We start from the raw sequence: 21,448 nt of genomic DNA, 5'->3' as shown, positions 1-21,448 counted from the left end.
ATTGTCGGGCAAGACGATGGTGGCACTTTTGGCGAGCCCTCTTCGTTAGCATTGGTGCGCGCTCGACGGGCAACTCCTTGACCTTTGAAGAGTTGTCACGATCGTCAGATCCGACTTTCTTAGAAGCTGGAGAGGAGTCTTCCACAACACTTGGGTGAAGATTATCACCCCGAGTCTTCAGATCTGAAGACCAACGAACCTTCCACAGGAAAGTGGTCTTCCTGCGCTTGCAGGGAGAAGAGGATCCGGAGGAGGAGGAGACGTACTCCTCGAACTTCTGTTGGTCGAATTCATACTCGACCTCTTCATCCACTGGGATCTTGATCAACAGCTGTGACACGACAGCCTTGGCAGCGAGGCTGTTGGCTCCCACTATGGTCGCCAGCGTGTTTGGGTCAAAAGTTACCTTTTTTATTGTCATTGAACCTGTTACAATCTTTTATCGATTACACGTTCAAAAAAATAGAAAAATTGATATTTTTATAAGATCTTCTTAAACAATAAAAAATAAAAGATTACAACTTTGTCAAACAACACACAGATCCTATTTATTAGTCTCTGTGTGCATGGGATCTTTGTCTGTGTCGGGGTTTATCCGTGGACCACCGCGGATCAAATCCGGTTGACAGAAAAGTTAATTAATGCTCTTGCTTCGCAAAGAAAATAATCGCAGAAGTGATAATCTCGACCAAGCGAGATTACGACTCTTCTCGAGATCAAAACCAAGTTTGATCCGGAGGAATGGGGAACAGGCCACAGATCTCTCAAACTCTCCCTCTTTATGCCGAAGAACTCGCCAAGATCTCTTCCTCCTCTTTGAAATTTGTGGCTACCTTTAGATCTCCTTTTATGAGTGTGCTAGGGGTGTATTTATAGGCTTTAAATATCATGTTTGTGGATATGAATGTCGTGTTTGTGGATAGGGTAGAAGAACAACCGTTATTACCCGTTTAGGTGGGTTTTCAATTATGTAACAACTTCCATATATTTAAGGATAACCCCACATATTTATAAATGACCCCAAGGAGTTCTAGAAGCTAATCTTATCATAAAACACGTCAGGAGCTGACTTGGGCGCGAGTCACTTTGACTGTCTCGCACATGTCCGAGACAACTTGGACTATCTCGGGTATTTTGGTCTTAACTCTTTGGTACAAACTCAGAATGAGATGATTCAAAATGTGTTGGAAAGATAACAAAAGTATCTACAACTTTTATATTTTGATATTCTTCAGATTTGAATTTTATTATGGCCAAAATGTGTGAGACACAATTGGTGTCTCGCAGGTGCGAAACAGTTTGGATTGTCTTGAGTATTTTGGCTCTAACTCCCTCGTCCGACCTTGGAATGAAGTGATTCAATATGCGTTAGAAAGCTCGAGAAGAGCTCTACAACCTCACATAGGTGAGACACCCATGGGATGAGCAAGACATGAGTGGTGCTTACTCCTTTGTGGGTGAAACGTAACCCCAAGTCGAGTCGCTTCTTCGTTATTGTACCATCCCGTTGATTTGTATGTTTTATCAACTCGCTTCGTACATTTGTTAGATTCTCTATGACATTAGATAATCCTCCTTAATATGGATAATAACATTCATCGTATTCTTTTTGTCTCGATCTACGTGCTGGAATCCATAGATAATTTTTGACGCCTACACGAATCAGTCGAGATGAAGCTGAAAAGACGTTGAAGTTGAGTTAAGCTGAATACATTGAGAAGGCACTTTAGAGATTCAACATGGAGAATGCCAAGCCCATCGGCACGCCCCTTAGAAGTCAATTCAAGTTATCTGAAGAGCAATCACCTAAGACAGATGCAGAGAAGGAGCACATGAGCAGAGTGCCATATTCAACAGCCATTAGTAGTTTTATGTACACGATGGTTTGCACAAGGCCGGATATCGCCCATGCAGTGTGAGTTGTGAGCAGGTCTGCAAGCAACCTAGGAAAGCAGCATTGGGAGGCCGTGAAGTGGATATTATGATACTTAAAAGGAACTACGGATATGTCATTGTATTTCAAGAGGAAGAAATTGGTACTGCAGGGATACGTGGATGTAGATTTTATTGGTGATTATAATACGAGGCAAAATATCACGGGGTATGTTTATACCTTAGCATCGACAACAATGAGTTGAGTCTCACGTTTGCAGAAGATAGTAACATTGTCCACGACTGAGGCAGAGTATGTTATAGTGACTGAAGCCAGCAAGGAGATGATTTGGTTGATCGGGTGCCTGGAAGAGCTGGGTTTGAAGCAGGGGAATGACGTTCTTTATTGTGATAGCCAGAGTGCTATACACCTTGTAAAGAATCCAATATATCATGCCAGAACGAAGCACATAAACGTACGTTACCACTTCATACGGTCGCTGATAGAGGACGACAATTTACAATTGGAGAAGATTTTGGGGAGTCAAAACCCTGCGGATATGTTGACAAAAGCAGTGACCATCGAGAAACTTGAGTTGTGCGCAACTTCAGTTGGCCTTCACGCGTAGGAGACGAAGGCGAAGTCACACTAAGAGGATAGGCGGGATCACCAAGATGATATTGATTGAAGAATGGAATTTTTTCAAGTAGGAGAAGATGCTTGCGAAGATGGCGAGGAAGAGCTCGTTGATGGCGGTTTGGTTTCCAAGTGGGACATTGTTAGTTTCGAGAAGTGTAGACCCAAACCTAGATCAAAATCAACAAAACTGGAAAACTCAGCATCGGTCGACTGACATGCATAGATCGATCGACCGAATCGACTGCAGGAAACTGAACAGGAAAATCCGCTCCGGTCGGTCAACCGGAGCAGTGACACCGGTCGACCGATGTGAAGTCAAAAGCATTACAGGAGTTTCGGGACGGTCAACTAATGGACTTGCCCCGGTCGACCGAAAACGTGCACAAGAATCCTGTAGAAAACAAAGCTCTGGACGGTCGATAGAAGCAATACTATCGGTCCACCGATGGCGATCAACCAGTCGATCGATGCAATATTATCGGTCGACCGATGCAATGCTATTGGTCGACCGATATCGGGTCTGGCGGTTTCCTAGTTCGGGTTGGATTCTGTTTTTGGGTTGAGTATATATATGTTTCCTAAAACGTTTTTAGGGTTATGTGAGGACGTCTTTGAGAGGGTTTTGACGGCACTTTGAGATCAGAGATCTTAGAGAGAGTGTGGCCTATTGCGAGCATTGTAATATTCTTCAATAATCAAAGAATTTCTGGTATGGCTCCCAAGGACGTAGGTACGTTTGTCGAATCTCGTTAAATCTGATGTTTTCTTTTTTTATTTGTTCTTTCATGCAAGTTTTCTTTTATTTGCTGTGATTTCTTGCTTGCCTACTCTTGACACAATATCCGGAAGGGCACGTGTCGTTGATCGTGTGTTCAACCCCAACATAATGAAATCGGTCCAACTTGAGAAGTTGTGATATTTTCATGTTACGGACGCAGACTAAGATATTCCTTGGTCAGCATGTAAAATATCCCAACTGTCAACTTCTCATTTGTTAAATAATGCCAAGTCAGAAAGATGACACGGTGGATCCGAAGCGCCACGCAATCCAACGGTGCAAAATAGAGACGAAAGCGATAAGAAAAGCAGAGGGAGGCGAAACAGATATTTTATTTTTTCCGCTGTCCTCAATCCAAAACCCCAAACCCAGCTTCTTCACTCTCCTCTCTCCCAAAACCCCTCATTTTCTCCGTTCAAAGCCTCATCTTTTTTTTCCTCCCCTCATTCTTCTTAGGCTTTGTCTTAGCAGTAGAATCTCATGGCGTCTCTCGCTGCTTTCCCTTCTCTATGCCCTTGCCGCCTCTCTCGAAGACCCAGCAGCCTCTTTCGACCCGCTGTATCTTGCTCCGTTGCTCCACCTTCAACTGTATCAGGTCTCTCTCTCAATTTCTGTACGAATTTTTATGAGCTATGGTTTAGATTAGAATGTGATGTGGATTTTGAAGTTCAAATATGCCTTCTTTTTTTGGGGGCGGGGGGTTGGGGGGTTATATTTTAGTTTGAAATATGGTTGTGTACCGGACGCGAAGCCTGCTGTGCCTATAAAAGATGCCCTTTTTTTACTTGGAGAGAGTTCATACAAGACAAGTTGATGAGACAACAGCAATTGAATTCGAAGATGATGGGCTGAGATTTTTCTGGGAAATGTATTCGTCTTTTGCTAGCGTTATTTGTTTTAGGAAATTAGAGCTTAAGTTGAGATTCTAAAGAAATGTGTTTTCTTTTGGACTGGAATTGTAAAGATGGTGGAATTCAATTTATTGTTTATTTTGGTTATAAGGTAGAGCCAATTTCATGCAGTCTAATTTCATGTAGTCTGTCTATGTAACTCCTCAAGCTGCAAACTATTTCTTAATAAAGGCTAGTAATTGAGTATTTTAAAATTAGTTTATAGACTTGTATAGAAAGCGCTATTACTGAATTTTCTAAGATGTAAAAAAAGTTTCAGTTTTAGATAGATTTGAATGGTTGATTTAATTAGATTCAACAGGAATCACAAATTTATCAAAAGACTGTAATCTCGTACTACAAATATAATCTCACAATCTGAAAGAGGAGGGCACAACTATTTATTTATTTGTTTTATAGCAGTTTGTTGTTTGAAAATTGATACCCCTTGCCGTAGTGTAATGATGTACCTTTTTTTTCGTCCACGATATTTCTGACATCAATTTTTGTTGCTTAGATTAGAGCATGATGTCTTTTGGTCATATCTGACCTATTCCTCAAGACTTCCATATTTACCTGTCTTTTATTTATGTAATGACCATTCACAAAGCAAAATGTCGTGTTAACTCCAACATTTTAGGGGGGAGTTCTTACGCCTCCGTTTGGTATGCAGGAATGGACTCAAATGAGAATGGAATGGAAGAAGGAATGTAATGGAATATATGTGGGAATGGAACTTTTGTTTGGGTGCGTTTGTAGAATGAAGCTAGGATAAAAATCTCATTCTCATTCCTCATGTTTGGTATCATTAATTCACAAGTGAGAATGAAATCTAATTTTCTAATAATGCCCTTACAACAACATAGATTTTTAAAAAGATAAAAAAAATAATAATAACTAAACAATTTTATCTTTAAAAATAAACATTATAAAAATAGTGAATATTTCGTGTTTCTATCCTAGAATCCATTTCCCTATATATGCAAGCCTAAGGAAAAACATCTTAGTCAATTGTTCATACATATCCATGTTATTAATCTGGTTATGTCGCTCAACGAGATAGGATTTTTATATTTATTTTTGTTATCAATGGGGGTGTAATTGAAAATTACATAACTAATTGATTCCCACTTGAATGGGAATGAGTGGGCATTCCGACTTCTAAAAAATGGTTATGTTTGGTATTGGGAAATGAGAAGTGGGAATGACCATTCCATTCCACCCCATTCCCGCGTACCAAAGGAGGCGTTAATGTTAGCCTGACTTCCGTACCGTGTTATTGAATTTATCTGTTTTATTTAGTGTTTGTTATTTACTGTAATGTGTGAACTAATTTGGCGATGAAATTCCTACATTGATCATTCCTCATCATAGGTGGTAAAGAAACAAAGTTGCCCCGTCGGAGATCAAGAAGGAGAGATGGGGCTGGCAAAAGCATGGAAGATTCTGTGCAGAGGAAGTTGGAACAGTTTTATGAAGGATCAGATGGTCCACCACTCCGTGTTCTTCCAATTGGTGGTTTGGGGGAAATTGGGATGAATTGCATGCTCGTGGGAAACTATGACCGTTATATCCTGATTGATGCAGGAATCATGTTCCCAGAGTAGGTTCCATTAGTCAATTTTAATGACATCAGTTATATATAATCATTTTCTGAATGGTATTTTGCTATGACTTCTGGTTGATACTTGTGTATAATGGTTTAGCACATTATGCTAGTTGGATCCTCTTGGGCTTACATCGGGCTTCATTTGACTCATAGTAACGTTTTTCAGTGAGCGGTTTGTTTTGCTTAAATAATTTTGGCAGGAGAAGGTGAATTTTGGAGTTAGAAAATTCTACTCAGCAACCATGGATACTTTATGTAGCTTTTATTTTTATTATTCGTAGAAGTGTAAGCCCTCTTAAAAGAGCAAAGAAACTCAAATTCATCTTATATTGCCATCTGAATACCCTTTAGTGCACCCAAAATGTTTCTCACTGAAATTTTTGAATGAATAACTTATTCTTCTGAATGCTAGTTTTTATATTTGGTCTGCATAAATACTATTTGGAAGAAGTATTTAATATTGTGCCTGATAATTTGCATTCAATTGTATATTTGCTTTTCCTACAGTTCGTGTTCGTTCCAAATTTTCTTATGGTTAACGGCTAAATTATTTTTGTGAGTATTTCCCTTTATTCATTTAACTTTATTTGTTGCTACATGCATATATCAGTTATGATGAGTTAGGGATCCAGAAGATTGTACCTGACACAACATTCATCAAGAGATGGAGCCATAAAATTGAAGCAGTTGTTATAACACATGGCCATGAGGATCACATTGGTGCGTTGCCTTGGGTAAAGTGTTCCTTATACCTCTTGGACATGATGTTTTTTGTGCACTTGTTATCTTCTCGTTACTTCATTTGTTTGATAGAATCTTTACCATAACAGTTTCTTTACAATTTGGAGTTCTTTTTTTTTCTACCATGAATTCAGATCCCCTTAGTGTCACACCCCGGACTCGCGGGCTCGCTGGTACATAGTAAGCCGTGAGACCTATTGAGTGTAACACGTTGTTTGGCTCAAGCCACTGTCAAAATTGGCTAGCCAATGCTACACTTGAGACCTTTGATTTACGATGTGAACACTCTTAAGATCTCTTTGTTTTCTCGATGTGGGACAATGTCTGGGGGTATTGCAATCCTCTTACCTTAAATATGTGACATCCTTGTTGCAACATGACAAGAATTCATCTCAGTATCAGCGCCAAGCAGTGTGAACTCTAAAGGTGTCTCCTATGAGTTCTAGATGTGATTCACACCGTGCTCACGCGGTGTAGCACTTAATCCGGCATAACACTTAGCTCTACACTTCTGGCTAGCTAATCGCCCTAATATATTTTTCTGGCTAGCTAATGCTACACTTGAGACCCTTGACTTATTATATAAACGCCCTTAAGTTCTCTTTGTTTTCCCAATGTGGGTCAGTGTTAGGGTACTGCATTCAAAACAACCCGCATGCGAACGGGCATTTCTATCCGTACACGGGGGATGAAAAATTCCAATTCTACCCCCTAATTTTTGCATGTATGGATAGAACCGCCTGTTCACTTGTGGGTGGTTCTTGGAGGATTTAAACTCCTCAGTGGATATTTGAACATAGCGTTATCTTTTTTCCCCCTCTTTGGTTCTTTTAGTGCCAAAAAGTAAAATAAGTTGGGATGGGCTATAGAGTGAAAAGGAATGTTTGTTTTTTAAGGTTTTCCCAGATGTTTGTGATAACGGTCAGGTTTGTATTTAAATAAAGCGTTTGCGGTAGCTTGGCATGTCTCAAATTGCTGCAATTGTTTTGCTAGGTCAGTGCCAGTGTTCTATTGACTATAGCTTAGATTCATCGATTGGACACTCAATTCCAACACCAAAGAGCTAGTCCAAAACATGAGACATCTATGCAAAGAACTGTTAGGCTTAGTTCATGTCGAAAGTTGTTATGTTTAGAAAGTTAGTTTCTTATGTATTTGGGATTTGGATTAGTCTTCTTTAGTTCTTAAGGTAGAAAGGATAATCTATTAAAACTCTTTGAGTCTCAGTTAACATGGTATTAGAGCCTCGTCTCCCTCCTCACTAACCCTAATCCTATAACCTAATTCATCCCTTTCTCAAATCTACCACCTTCTATCTTTTCACATACTAAGTAACAGTTAGCTTCAAAGTGTTTGGTCCCCTCGTATAAGCTCATGTTTGGAACACATGATTCTCGGCAATGTGAATAACATCCTTACTTCCTTATCATCACTGTATAAGCTCATCAGACATTATGGTGCAACATCAAGCTTAGTGGACAAATCTTTAACCCTGACTAACTCACTAGTCATGTTTGCCGTAGCACGATATTCTGACTCAACACTAGATTAGGATACCACACTCGGTCTCTTGCTCTTCTAGGAGAGAAGATTTCCTCCAAGAAGGACGCAAGAGGCTTTAAAGGGTTAGCCTTGGTTAAGTTTGGTTTTGCACCCAAATGTGCTATAAGCTTATATAGTGATAATAAGCGTACCATTAACATATTTGAGAATCTTCTGTTCCATGAGCAGACAAAACACACTGAAGTCAGTTGTCGGTTTGTCGCTTAGTACTTGATAAGATAGACAGTCATCAGTTAGCAGATCTTTTTACAAAACCTCTTGGAAAAACGTGAGTGGATTTCTTTTGCGAGTCTGTGACAAGCTGGGCATGTAAGGTACGTATGCTCCAGCCTGTAGAGAGTGTTACCAGAGGACTTAGTTTATTTGGAAAGTTAGTTTATTTGGAAAGTATTGGATTAGCCTTCTTATGATCACAGGTAGTGAGAGGTAAAATATCTTTCTAAACTCTATGAATCCTCTGTTAACAAGAACAAAGTGCATGCTTTGCCTTCCCTGCAAATGAGGGTAGGCCGGCTCTAGGGTTGCACTCTTAAAGGAAGAAGAGACCCTCTGAGATAGTTGCACTTTCATGTGATAAAGATTTTTTAGTACCTTTTCATGTTTCTTCTCTTCTCCTTTAGTAATCAGGGTTTTAGTTTATGTTTAGTTTTTGCTTCCCTTGCTGGTGAAGGAAGTGCCTCATATTCTCAGAGGATTATCATTAAAATTATTGACAATTCCTTCAAATATGATTGCTCAAAGGATAGATGATTGCATGTGTTCAGATTGGTCTGCAGTTTGCTCTAACTGAGCCAAATATGATTGCTCAAAGGATAGATGATTGCATGTGTTCAGATTGGTCTGCAGTTTGCTCTAACTGAGAAAATCATCCTCAATTAGACAATATGTTAGTAGTCTAAGACATAACCTAGATCATTCATTTCTTTGACTCTCCTTGACATCCTTGTTGCTTATAGTCTAAAGATTTTTTAACTGAATTGAACTTTTCCTCTTCTCCTTTGTTTTATATTCCAATAAGTTGTTTTGAGCATCTATTTTAGAATTGTTTCTAATTTCTATAGAACCAGGGAATTGATGCCAAGTGGAATAAACAATATTGTCCAGGTTGAGTCTACTGCGAAGTAATTAAGTTCAGGTGTGACTAACATTGCCAGTATTGGCTATCTGGTTATAACACTAGTTTATCATGTAAAATTTTCTGAAGTTACTCAAGAAAAGTATAATGCTGTAACTTGATTTGAGAAATAGTACTGAATGGGAAAATAAATATGACTAAACTACCACATTTTCCATATACTTGATTTAAAAGTAATAAAGAGATACATGTCTAGGCTTCCAATCATGTTTGGTTCTGTTCTAATATTTTTCTTAGCTTTAAAAGGTTTTCTGCGATAATCTCTCTTTCTGACATATATGTTTTTTTCCTCACATGAGGCACATTATTTGTTTCTGAAGTGTATCTTTTGCTGCTCACATGAGGTTGCTGATGTATGTGAAACCGACTAGTATCATCATTATGTCGTTGCAGTCTAAACAACACTGAATTTTATCTTTGTATTCATCTTAGAAAACATGATATGTCTGTAACATTTGTTAATTTTTCTTAGCTTCCTACTTTATTTTTGATTAATTTATTGCTGATCATTGTTCCATGTTAACAGGTCATTCCAGCTCTGGATTCACGTACCCCAATCTTTGCTTCATCCTTCACGATGGAGGTATGTTTCTATGAAAATTAGCATATGCTACAAAAACACTTCTGTGTTCTAAATTGCACTTCAGAGATGAGCAGCAACATGCTCAAGGTTTTAGATCCTATACTTTTAATGATACTGCTTTAGTTTGTCGGGGCGAGGAGGCTAAAGGTTTTAAATCCTATACTTTTAAGGATGCTGCTTTAGTTTGTTAGGGGGCTATGGATCCTGTCTGCAGTTCGTAAACTGATAATAAACCATTTTTTGGGTAACTCTGTGCAGCTTATTAAGAAGCGGTTGAAAGAATTTGGAATTTTTGCCACATCAAGGTTTAAGGTATTTACATGTAAAAGGAAGTTCCTAGCTGGACCATTTGAAGTGGAGCCTATTCGTGTTACTCATTCAATCCCAGATTGCTGTGGGTTAGTCCTCCGCTGTAATGATGGCACAATTTTCCATACAGGAGATTGGAAGGTAAGCAACTTTTGTAGCTGATTTTATCCTATCCCAGCACTATCTTTGTAACTGCATGAAAAGAATATTACTTTTTGCAGATTGATGAATCACCACTAGATGGGAAAGTTTTTGACCGCGAAACTTTAGAAGCACTATCAAAAGAAGGGGTGACTTTAGTAAGTTTTCCTACTGGTTTGATTCTTTGCCGCGCTTTCTTTTGTCTTGCCTATGTTGGAATTAATGTCTTTATGGATCTTATATACTCTGCTTGATATGAGGTGGATAATGATGGCAATGACATCATTTGCAAACACATAATGTAGTTTTCTAGTGAGGGCTACTTTAATTGCTTTCTGTAATTATAAGGAAACATGCTTCCTTCACTTTCAAGAAAAAGTATTTTTTTGTGTTTGTTTCGCCAAAAAACACGGGTATAGGTGATTTCCACCACTTTCCTTAGTTTGATTCATCTTGAAAAAAGAGAATAGCAATTGATATGTGAATATATTCCCTCATTTTCCTTAGTTTGGTTCAAATTAAAAAAAGAATAAAACAACATCATGGTCACCATAGGTGTGCTTACCACTCAACAAGAACAATTGTTATCAACATAATTTTTTTTGAAACTAAAATCAAATTGAATAGACTCAATTCATCCATAAACACCTCCCATTATTAACCTAATAACTTATGCACATTTGACACGATAGTTGAATGATAAATGACACTAAAAATCAACCCTCCTTCTGCAAGTGAACATAAATGTGCAACTTCCGATCCCTAACAATGAACGTATGCTTACCCTAAGGCAAGATAAAAAAACCAATGAATATTGACATCTTCGACAATGCAGTCAAGGTAAAAAACCAGCGCAAATTGTTACACAAAATCGTCGATCAATTGCTTATTATCAAAAGGGAGGAAGTTGTAGCATTGTTTGGCGTAGTCGATGTTTTTCTGAGCAAGACAGATTGAGTGGTGAAAATTGTGTAGAAGTATGCAATCAAATGCAAGGATTTGAAGAAACAAATTGAAGCTTGCAAAACGGCATGTGAAATCCAAACAAGAATGAAGTTCAAATCAAGTTCAAACAAAGTTTGGTCATTAAAGGTTTATGGCTCAAGCTCAATTATAGTTCTGGAGTTAATAGCAGTTTGCCCCTCCATTACATTTTGTACGAACGTAGGTTGCGATTTTCATATATACAATTAAAATCATTGCATTGAAACCAAACAAATAACCTAGGCTCCGTTTGGATACCATGGTGTTTTACTTGTTTCCATGATGTTTTACTTGTTTCCATGATGTTTTTGTCAAAAATAAAACACCATGCGTTTGGAAACCATGATATTTTTTGAGCTAAATCATCTTCAAACAAAAAACACAACACTTATTTCAAAACACCTTTAAGTGTTTTAAGTTTGGTGTTTTGGTTTTGAGTTTGAGGAGGTGTTAATATAATATCTAACATAATATATTAAATGTAATTAATATATAGTTATTATCAACATACTTATTATATTATACTATACTATATTATAGTTAATCTAATATATTAGTAATATTTATTAAATAATATAAATATATAATAATTAAAATATCTTATATAATAATATAATAATGTAAAAATAATATATTTATAATACAATAATATTGATTTATATCATAAATTGTTAAAGTATTATTAATAAACTCTAACATATTAGAAACTATAATATATTATATAATATTAAAATATTTGTAATATGTGAATTTATTAATAATATAGTAGTAATAACATAATATTAACATTATTAATAATATTATATCATATTAATAATAGTATAATATTATATTAAGAATAAAATAATATTATTTTAACAATATTTTATAATATATAACAATAAAAAATTGATATACCAAAATAATTAATATATAATTATTTGAAAATAATATGTAATAATTATAACATAGTAATAATTATAAAATAATATAACTCATTAAAGTATAATATAAAAACATTAATATATTATACACTAAATAATTTAATATATTATAAAGTAGAATAATTTTTAATACTAAAATAATTTATTGCTAACAAATATTAATGTAAATATAATATATTCATAATATAATAATATTGATTTATATCATAAATTATTAAAGTATTATTAATAAACTCTAACACATTAGAAACTATAATATATTATATAATATTAAAATATTTGTAATATATGAATTTATTAATTATGTAGTAATAAAAACATAATATTAACATTATTAACAATATAATATTATAATACATTATACAATATTATATTATATTATATACTTATAATACTATAATAATGTAAACTAAATATTATAAAATTTTATTTATAATATATTATATTATAATTAATGTATAATATATTAATAATATGTTTAATACTAATGTTGTAATAGGTCAAACTAATGTTGAACAAAAACACTCAACATGGTGTTTTGAAAACACTTTAAGGGAAAAACACAACACCATGGTGTTTTTCTACACAACAAGGAAAACACCATGGTATCCAAACGAAGCCTAGGAATTTATGAAGCCTGATGCGAAGGGATAATAATAAACCAAGAACAAAAACTGATTGCAGCCATCTGTCATATATCTAAGAAAACAATAACATGAAAGCAACCATCACTTTCAAATCCATGCATAAACTGCCAAGTCAAACAAACATCCAGAAAAAACAAACTGGTGACATTGGTCTCATATAACCAAGAAAAAGAGACTGATGACAGCCAAATCATATATCCATACCATGTGACCAATCAACAAAGGGAGAAAAACCAGTAATAATGCATGCAAATAGTAATAACAATCTAAGCCACATCATATCACATTGTTATGGCTTGTGGGCTCAGTTAAAGGTCATTGTAATCAAATATAACTATCCAATACATGTATAATATTCACATTAAACCTGAAGCCAACTAAGGGATGATGCCAACATTAAAACCAAAATTTAATGCCAACTTTGTAAACCCAAATACTTAAATCAAATGCAAACATGTAAACTATCATAAGCGCTCATATCTGATGCTAACTCTGATGCAAAAACTGGTTGAAATTCATGAACAAATCTAATGCGATAACTCTGGTGCAAAAACTGGTTGAAATTCATGAACAAATCTAATGCGAATACTTGAAGCCAACTAAAAAATAATCCAGCAAGCCCATGAACCCAGATCACAGATGAAAGAAGCATCAGGTAGATCAAAAGCATAAATAGAACACAAGACACTTAAATTTGAATATGAAATCCAAGCTCATGACCCCAGATTTTATGAAACAAAAATGCTTAGATTTGGTCATTATCTTCATAGTATGCCTCACCATGAAGTATATAATAGCACTATTGGTTGCAATTATCATAAGGACCCGACAAAATAAGCATTTAGCTCATGGATTGCCTTGCCAGTAGATTACTACTATAAACTTCGACTGCATATCTAAAAAACAAACTATCATCATAGCAAAAAACTTGATAACAACCAATCTCATATAACCATGAAATAAACTGATATCCTTACCCGTTTCACACTCATACATTACACTAGAAATGTGTAGTTTACTGTCAAGCCATCAAGGTGAAATCAGTCACACAATCCAACATGTAATCCTGTCAAACATGTACGACAAGCAATCAGAGAATCAGTATAACCTGTCAATTATATGTACCATAGCCTAAAAACTGAATAAGAAGCATGTAAACTCACATTGATGAAGACAATGACTAATATACATTAAGATAAAGACATTAGCATTGATGATGCATATAAGATAGTTTAATACATCAATCATAAATAGTCTCATGAACACAATATCACATACGATGTGAATTGTAGCTTAAAGGATGAGCACTCATCAAGCTCATTTACATACAAAAAGAACCAATTATCATTGTTGTAGTCAGTCAGTTTCACAAAAAACATCCCAAAAAGCATCCTTCCACCACACTAAGTATTATATTGACTCTAAAAATATGCAGTCAAGGTCTTCTTTTGCATAACAGTTGGCCTCCCTGTAAATAGCCTAGCTATTGTTTCATTTGCATGCGATTTTTGATGAAACTTATTGGAATTTCTATGAAAAAAGTCCACTTTATGTGCAAATATAGCTTTGGCTAACTTCTCAGTCCATTGCATATTAACTAATCACATGGATGATGTGAATTGTTTTGCTTCATTTAACATCTCATGTATAAGCATCATATCTTCACTAGACCTCCCTCTTTCCCCTATGCGTCATTGACATCTCATTTCTAACTTTGTTTTCACTATAAATTGGTTTGAACTTTGAAGTTTGAGGGCATAGAGGGGTTCCTAGGTGGCGGAATGTCATCTTCAACTAAATAGACATAGTGAGGAGTGTTGTCCTTGGGCATAGTATTATCATCATCATCACCAATGTTAAAATGAGAACTACCACCAAGTTTGTCCTTACATCTTTTGCGTAGTCTTTTCTAGCTTGATCATCGCCAATAATAATTGTAAGGTTTTCGTAGTATTTCATAGGCTTGATGTATTCTCTAAGCTTGCAACTAGGAATACTCTTGTCCTGCATAGTTAAGAATATATTAACCCCAAACATAGACGAACAAGAACAAAATACTAATTATTTAGACAAAGAATATTAATAGTATGTGACGCCGACGTAGAAACAGGGAGGCCGATCGGATATTGTTCCGATGCCGATGAACCCTGACAACAGTAGGAAATTCACGAGATTGAATTCACAAGCTCTAAGTTTCTCAAAGTTGAAAACGAAAACGAGGAAAAAACTCTCTTAAATGAATAATTGAAAAGTTGATTTATAATTTACAAAAGGAACTAATATTTATATCCAACTAAATCTATCCTAACTCTAATAAAAAAGAAACTCTTTAAGTCTAAAAGGAAAATACCAAATCCCAGAAGGAAATAATAAAAAAAAGGAACTCTTTCCTAATCTGAAATCCGAATCGACACGAGGCGTGGCGAATAGTAATGCCTTTCGTGTCGACTGGACATGAGCCGACTAACATGTGTCGACTGGCTCCCTTTGCGTCGACTAGGACGTGTTGATTGACAGGTGTTGACTAACACCGCCCTTCGTGTCGACTGGGGCATGTCGTTTCGTCGTGTCGACTGAGGTCTCGGCTGGGATCTCGTCCTATCGACTGGGGTCTCGGAGTCTCGCGGTCTCGGGTCCTTTCGACTGGGGTCTCGAAGTCTCGGGGTCTCGTCTCGTCTGGTTTGTTGTCGACTCGTCTAGTTCGATTCGTCGAGTCTTGTCTTGTCTGGTTTGTTGTCGACTCGTCTGTTTCGAGTCATCACGTCGCGTCTTGTAGATCTCATGTATCAGTCCCTCTTTCGAAAGAACTCGTCTCTGAGTTCGCATCACTTGAATACAACCAAGGTTTTAAATATCGGTTATCGGGGATTTATCGGACGGCCAAAATCCTTATCGGATAGCGGAAATCGGGGATATATCGGGGATAAGTAGTATTTATCGGAGTGATATACTAAATAATGTGTATATATAATATACCAATTAAAAAATGTAATCTAATCATGCTTAATGAAATATAAACATACCAAAATGTAAATCATCATGTTTAGAATCATTAACTAACTGTAGAAAGCGAAACTTGCATCATAGCCTTGAAAAAATATAATGTTAGTCCAAATTGGCCGATAATCCCGATAATCCCGATAAAAAAGTCTTACTTATCGGCCGATAAGTGCCGATAACGCCGATAAATCGCCGATAAACCTAGAAAAACGATAACCGATTAAAAATCCAATTTATCCTAGCGGAGAGCTCCCAAATCCGATAACTCGGCCGATAATATCGATTATCGGCCGATATTTAAAACAGTGAATACAACTCGATTGAAAGATGATAGTCAAAGATATCCGTCACGTTGAATATCGCCGACATAGTCATTCCTTTAGGAAGATCCACTACATATGCATTATCATTGATCTTCTTAAGAATCTTGAAGGGACCATATCGTTTCGGCTTAAGCTTGATATAAGTTTCGGCCGGCATCTGTTCTTATTTTCGCAAGTAAACCATCACCATGTCTCCTTCATTGAACACCTTGAATCGCCTCTTCTTATCTGCTCGTGCCTTGAATTTTGCATTGGTTTTCTCAAGTTTTGTACTCCTTCCTGAATATTGATAGCATTCTCGACCAACAAACTTACTGTCTCGCTGACCTTGCTACTTGTTGGCAACTTTAACAAATCTTGGAGATGTCGAGGTGTCTTCCTATAAACAATGGAAAAAAAAGACATATCTGTGGAACTATGAACAGTCAAGTTGTAGGCGAATTCAACTTGAGGGATAGCTTGAACCACATCTTTGGCTTCTCTCCACATATGCATCGAATCAAATTTTCCAAGGTTTGATTGACCACTCTGTTTGTCCATCCGTTTGAGGGTGTGTTGTACTAGAATACTTTAATAAAGTATCAAATCGTTATCATAAAGTAGTCCAAAAACTCGCCAAGAACCTAGTATTCTTATCCGAAATAATCGAACTAGTAACTCTATGTAGCTGAACCACTTCTTAAAAGAATAGTCGTGCAACATGTGGTGCATCCGAAGTCTTGCAGCACGGGATGAAGTAAGCTATCTTAGAAAAACGATCCATACCACAAAGAAGATCGAATCCACGCCTCTTTGTGTTCGGGGAAATCCCAACACAAAATTCATACTCAAATCTTCTCATATATCATTGGGCACAGGTAGAGGAGTATACAAATCAGTATTCTACACTTGTCCCTTTGCAACTTGCCCCTTTGCAACTTGGCACACTTGACATCTCCTTACAAGTGTTGCCATGTTTTTCCTCAAACTTGGCCCATAGTATCTCTCTTCAAGACTCAAAACAGTTCTGTCTCGCCCAAAGTGTCCACCAAGCCCGTCATCATGTAAGTCTCGAACTATCTTCTCTCTTAATGACGTTCTGGGAATACAAATCTGATTTCTTTTAAACAGAAAGCTGTCCATGATAACATAATCTCCTGCGGGTTGTCTTGTTGAACACTTTGCTCAAATCTATTGAAAGTCTTCATCATCAACATAAAGCTCTTTTAAACAGTCAAAAGCAACAACTTCACCTCGCAACACGCTCAACAAGGATATACGCTGACTCAAAGCATCGGGTACCTTATTGTCGACTCCTGATTTATGTCGCAAAGTAAAATTAAACTGCTCAAAATACGAAACCCAACGTCCATGCATTTTGTTGATATGTCTTTGATTCTTGAAGTGTTGAAAAGACTGATGATCGGAGTAAATTACAAAGTCATTAGCAATGAGGTAACTTTCCCAAGTCTTCGAAGAACGATAAACATCATATAATTCCTGCTCATAAGTACTCCACTTTTGCCAAGCATCATTCAACTTCTCGCTCAAGAAAGCAATGGGGCGCTTCTCTTGAGAGAGGACTGCTCTAATACCTACATCGTCACACTCAAGTTCAAAGTGCTTGTCGTTGAAAACGTCAATATAGGTGCATTAGTAATCTTCTTCTTGATAAGGGCAAAAGTTGCATTTGGTTCTTCAGCCTACTCGAAAACACCCTTCTTCTTCAAGCTATCTGTCATTAGAGCAACTATAAAAGTGAAGTTATGAATGAAACGCCTATAAAAAGATGCTAATCCATGAAAGCTTCTTACTTCAGTAGCACTTTTTGGAGTCGGTCAATCCTTGATTTATTTGACCTTATCTTCGTCGACTTGGATTCCCTGCGAGCTTATCACAAACCCCAAGAACACTAGCTAAGTCGTCAAGAACATGCACTTCTTAAGGTTGATGTAAAGCTCGTTCTCCTTTAGCACTCGAAAAACTTCTCGGAGATGCAACATATGTTCCTGTTCATCTCGGCTATAGATGAGAATGTCATCAAAGTAGACGACTACAAATCTTCCTAAGAAAGGCTTTAAAATTTGGTTCATCAAACGCATGAAGGTGCTTAGAGCGTTCGATAACCCAAAAGGCATCACTAACTATTTGTAGAGACTCTCACTACTTTTGAAAGTAGTCTTCCACTCGTCGTCGGGTCGGATTCAGATCTGATGATAGCCACTCCTCAAGTCGATTTTCAAAAAGATGCTCACACCTCCCAACTGGTCTAGCATGTCATCTAACTGAGGAATTGGAAACCTATAGCGAATTGTGATCTTGTTAATAGCTCGACTGTCCATACACATCCGCCAACTTCCGTCATTCTTTGGTGTCAACAGTGTTGGAACTACGTATGGACTCATACTCTCTCGAACATGGCCCTTCTTAATGAGGTCCTTAATGGTATTCTATAGGATCTTTTTCTCCTGTGGGTTCATACGATAATGAGGAAGATTAGGAAACACTGAGCCCGGAATGAAATCAATGTGGTGTTGAATATCCCTCATGGGAGGAAGTCTCTCTGGCAGCTCTTTAGGAACCAAAACTTCAAAGTCCTTGAGCAATGACTTCATCTTATCTGGGATCTTAATGAGTGTCTTCACTTCTTCCTTGACTGCTAAGGCAAACCTCTGCTTTACTTTTTTCGACTCGGCCAGAAATTCACCCTTGTTGTAAAGAGATATTTGTTTGGACTTTTGATCTTTGGGGTGCTTTGGAGAAGGTGGAATAGGTGGTAGGATGATCTTTTTATTATTGTTTGGACTTTTGATCTTTGGGGTGCTTTGGAGAAGGTGGAATAGGTGGTAGGATGATCTTTTTATTATTCCATACGAAAGAATATTCATTCTTCTTGTGGAGAAGGTGGAATAGGTGGTAGGATGATCTTTTTATTATTCCATACGAAAGAATATTCATTCTTCTTGTCGTCATGCTTAGCATCGACGTCATACTGCCACGGTCGCCCCAATAATACATGGCTTGCATCCATGTCCACAATATCACAACAGTCATGATACGTCTTCCCTAGTGATAGTGGCACACGACATAATTTAGTCACCTTAATAGAGGGGCCCTTCTTGATGCATCCTAGGGTATAGGGTACGGGTTTTGTTTCTGTTGGTAGTCTCAAGTGTTCTACCAAAGCATTCGACATAATATTCTCATAGCTTCCGTTGTCAGTGATGAGGGTGCACACCTTGTTGTTTACTGAACACCTAGAAAAGAAGATTTGATGTCGTTGTGATGAATCTGGAGTCTTCTGGGCGCACAGGAATCGTTGAACAACACACGACACGTTATCGCCCTCAATCTCGGTAACTTCTTCCTCATAATCTTCGTCAGATGTTATGTGTCCTTCTGCCTCTTCATAATTCGCTAGATTAACCTTCCGTCGCTGCGGGCACTCGTTGGACTTGTGTCCTGATTGGAGACATCGGAAACACTTCCATGCAATCGGCTTGGCATACTGATTTGATTGAGTCATCTGGGGTGGTGGTTGAGTTGTCGACCGCTCGGCTGATCGTGGTGGATTAGACTGATCAGTCATCCATGGCCCTGCCAACTCACCTCTTGTCTTCTTAGCCGCACTTCCCTGATCGGTTCGCCTGAAAGGTGGTGTTTTGGAGGCCAATCTTTTCGACTTTAAAACCATATTATGGGCTTCGTCCATGGAGTATACATTGTGAATGACCACATTCTCTTGAATTGAGTACTTTAAACCGCCAATATACTTAGTTATGAGTTGTTCCTCGCTCATCGACAAATCGCAATAAGAAGTAAGACGGAAGAACTCTTCGGTATAGGCGCTTACTGATCTGATCCCTTGACGATATTGCTCGAACTGGTTGTAAATGGTCTGATGGTAGTCGGGTGGTAGGAACCTAGCCTAGCGTAATTGCTTCATGCGTCGTCATACCCGAACTGGTTACTTACATTGTCGTCGCCTAGTGTTTTGAGTCTGGTCCCACCATGCCGCGACTCCTTTGAGACGATATGCTACAAACTTCATTTGGTTTGCTTCGGGCACATTAGCCATCTCAAAGAACTTTTCCACTGCATATAGCCTATCCAAGAAAGTCTCTATGTCCAGACTTCCTCCAAAGGAGGGGAGTTCTACCTTCATCCGGTACTCTTGGTCGTGATGATGTTTGCCCTGTCGGTGATAATTGCGACAAGGGTTGAAGCTTCTGCCTCGACCTTTGCCATAAGGTCGCCCTCCTTCGCTCAAGATATTGTCATACCATGATCCCTCAAATTGGACACCATAGTCTGCTCTTTCGTTACTGGATTCATCATGTGAAGGGGGTTGGTTGGGATGTCGTCTATGATGTGGAGGGGGTAGATATGGAGGAGGTTGATACGGAGGGGGCTGATATGGAGGGGTTTGATTTGGAGGAGGTTGATATAGAGGGGGATGAACTGGAGGTGGTTGATATAGAGGGGGATGAACTGGAGGGGGTTGGGGATTGTACAATGGTAGATGTCGGGGTAGCCTAACTCTGGATTCGCTTAGGTGAAGACCGTCGGTGAAGTTATTCCCATTGTTGAGGTGAATGATAAGTCCTTCAATGACTTGTTGAAGGTTCTAAAGAGACGCCTCCAACGTGCCAAATCTTCTATCCATAGAATCCATCCTTGCGGAAAGATCCTATAGAGAAAGTTCATTCTCGTCATCACCTGCCATTGTCGAGGATGTTAAAGCCAAAGCTCTGATACCACTTGACGCAGACGTAGAAACAGGGAGGCTGATCGGATATCGTCCCGATGCCGACGAGCCCTGACAACAACAGGTAATTCACGAGCTTGAATCCACAAGCTCTAACAAAGTTGAGAACGAAAACAAGGAAAAAAAACTCTCTTAAATGAATAATTGAAAAGTTGATTTATAATTTACAAAATGAACTAATATTTATAGCTAACTAAATCTATCCTAACTCTAATAAAAAAGAAACTCAAGTTTAAAAGGAAAATACCAAATCCCAAAAGGGAAAAAAATGAACTCTTTCCTAATCTGAAATCCGAGTCGACACGAGGCGTGGCGAGTAGTAACGCTTTTCGTGTCGACTGGACATGAGTCGACTAACATGTGTCGACTGGGACGTGTCGACTGGCAGGTGTTGACTAACACCGTCATTCGTGTTGACTAGGGCGTGTCGTTTCGTCCTCTCGACTGGGGTCTCGGCTGGGATCTCGTCCTATCGACTGGGTCTCGAAGTCTCGTGGTCTCGGGTCCTTTCGATTGGGATCTCAAAGTCTCGGGGTCTCGGGGTCTCGTCTCGTCTTGTTTGT

At 37.8% G+C, this 21,448-nt stretch overlaps 1 protein-coding gene across 2 annotated transcripts in view; it reads left to right on the top strand.

Annotated features, from left to right (window-relative positions):
* LOC109837594 (ribonuclease J) overlaps positions 3,620–21,448 on the top strand; it is a 39,178-nt gene continuing 21,349 nt past the window's right edge. Inside the window, exons 1-6 of one of the 2 annotated variants that reach the window (XM_020405907.1) lie at positions 3,620–3,885; positions 5,555–5,783; positions 6,400–6,523; positions 9,755–9,811; positions 10,070–10,261; positions 10,342–10,419. In XM_020405907.1, coding sequence (XP_020261496.1) covers positions 3,771–3,885; positions 5,555–5,783; positions 6,400–6,523; positions 9,755–9,811; positions 10,070–10,261; positions 10,342–10,419 — 795 coding nt within the window. In that variant the 5' untranslated portion in view covers positions 3,620–3,770. Of the gene's footprint in view, positions 3,886–5,554; positions 5,784–6,399; positions 6,524–9,754; positions 9,812–10,069; positions 10,262–10,341; positions 10,420–21,448 lie in introns of those variants that run through there. The other variant, XM_020405908.1, reaches the window with a different exon arrangement.

Source organism: Asparagus officinalis, chromosome 4 (assembly GCF_001876935.1).
Source record: "Asparagus officinalis chromosome 4, Aspof.V1, whole genome shotgun sequence".
NCBI lineage: Eukaryota > Viridiplantae > Streptophyta > Magnoliopsida > Asparagales > Asparagaceae > Asparagus > Asparagus officinalis.
The sequence above is the reverse complement of the archived record's forward strand: the minus strand, read 5'-3'. Positions and strand labels throughout refer to the sequence as shown.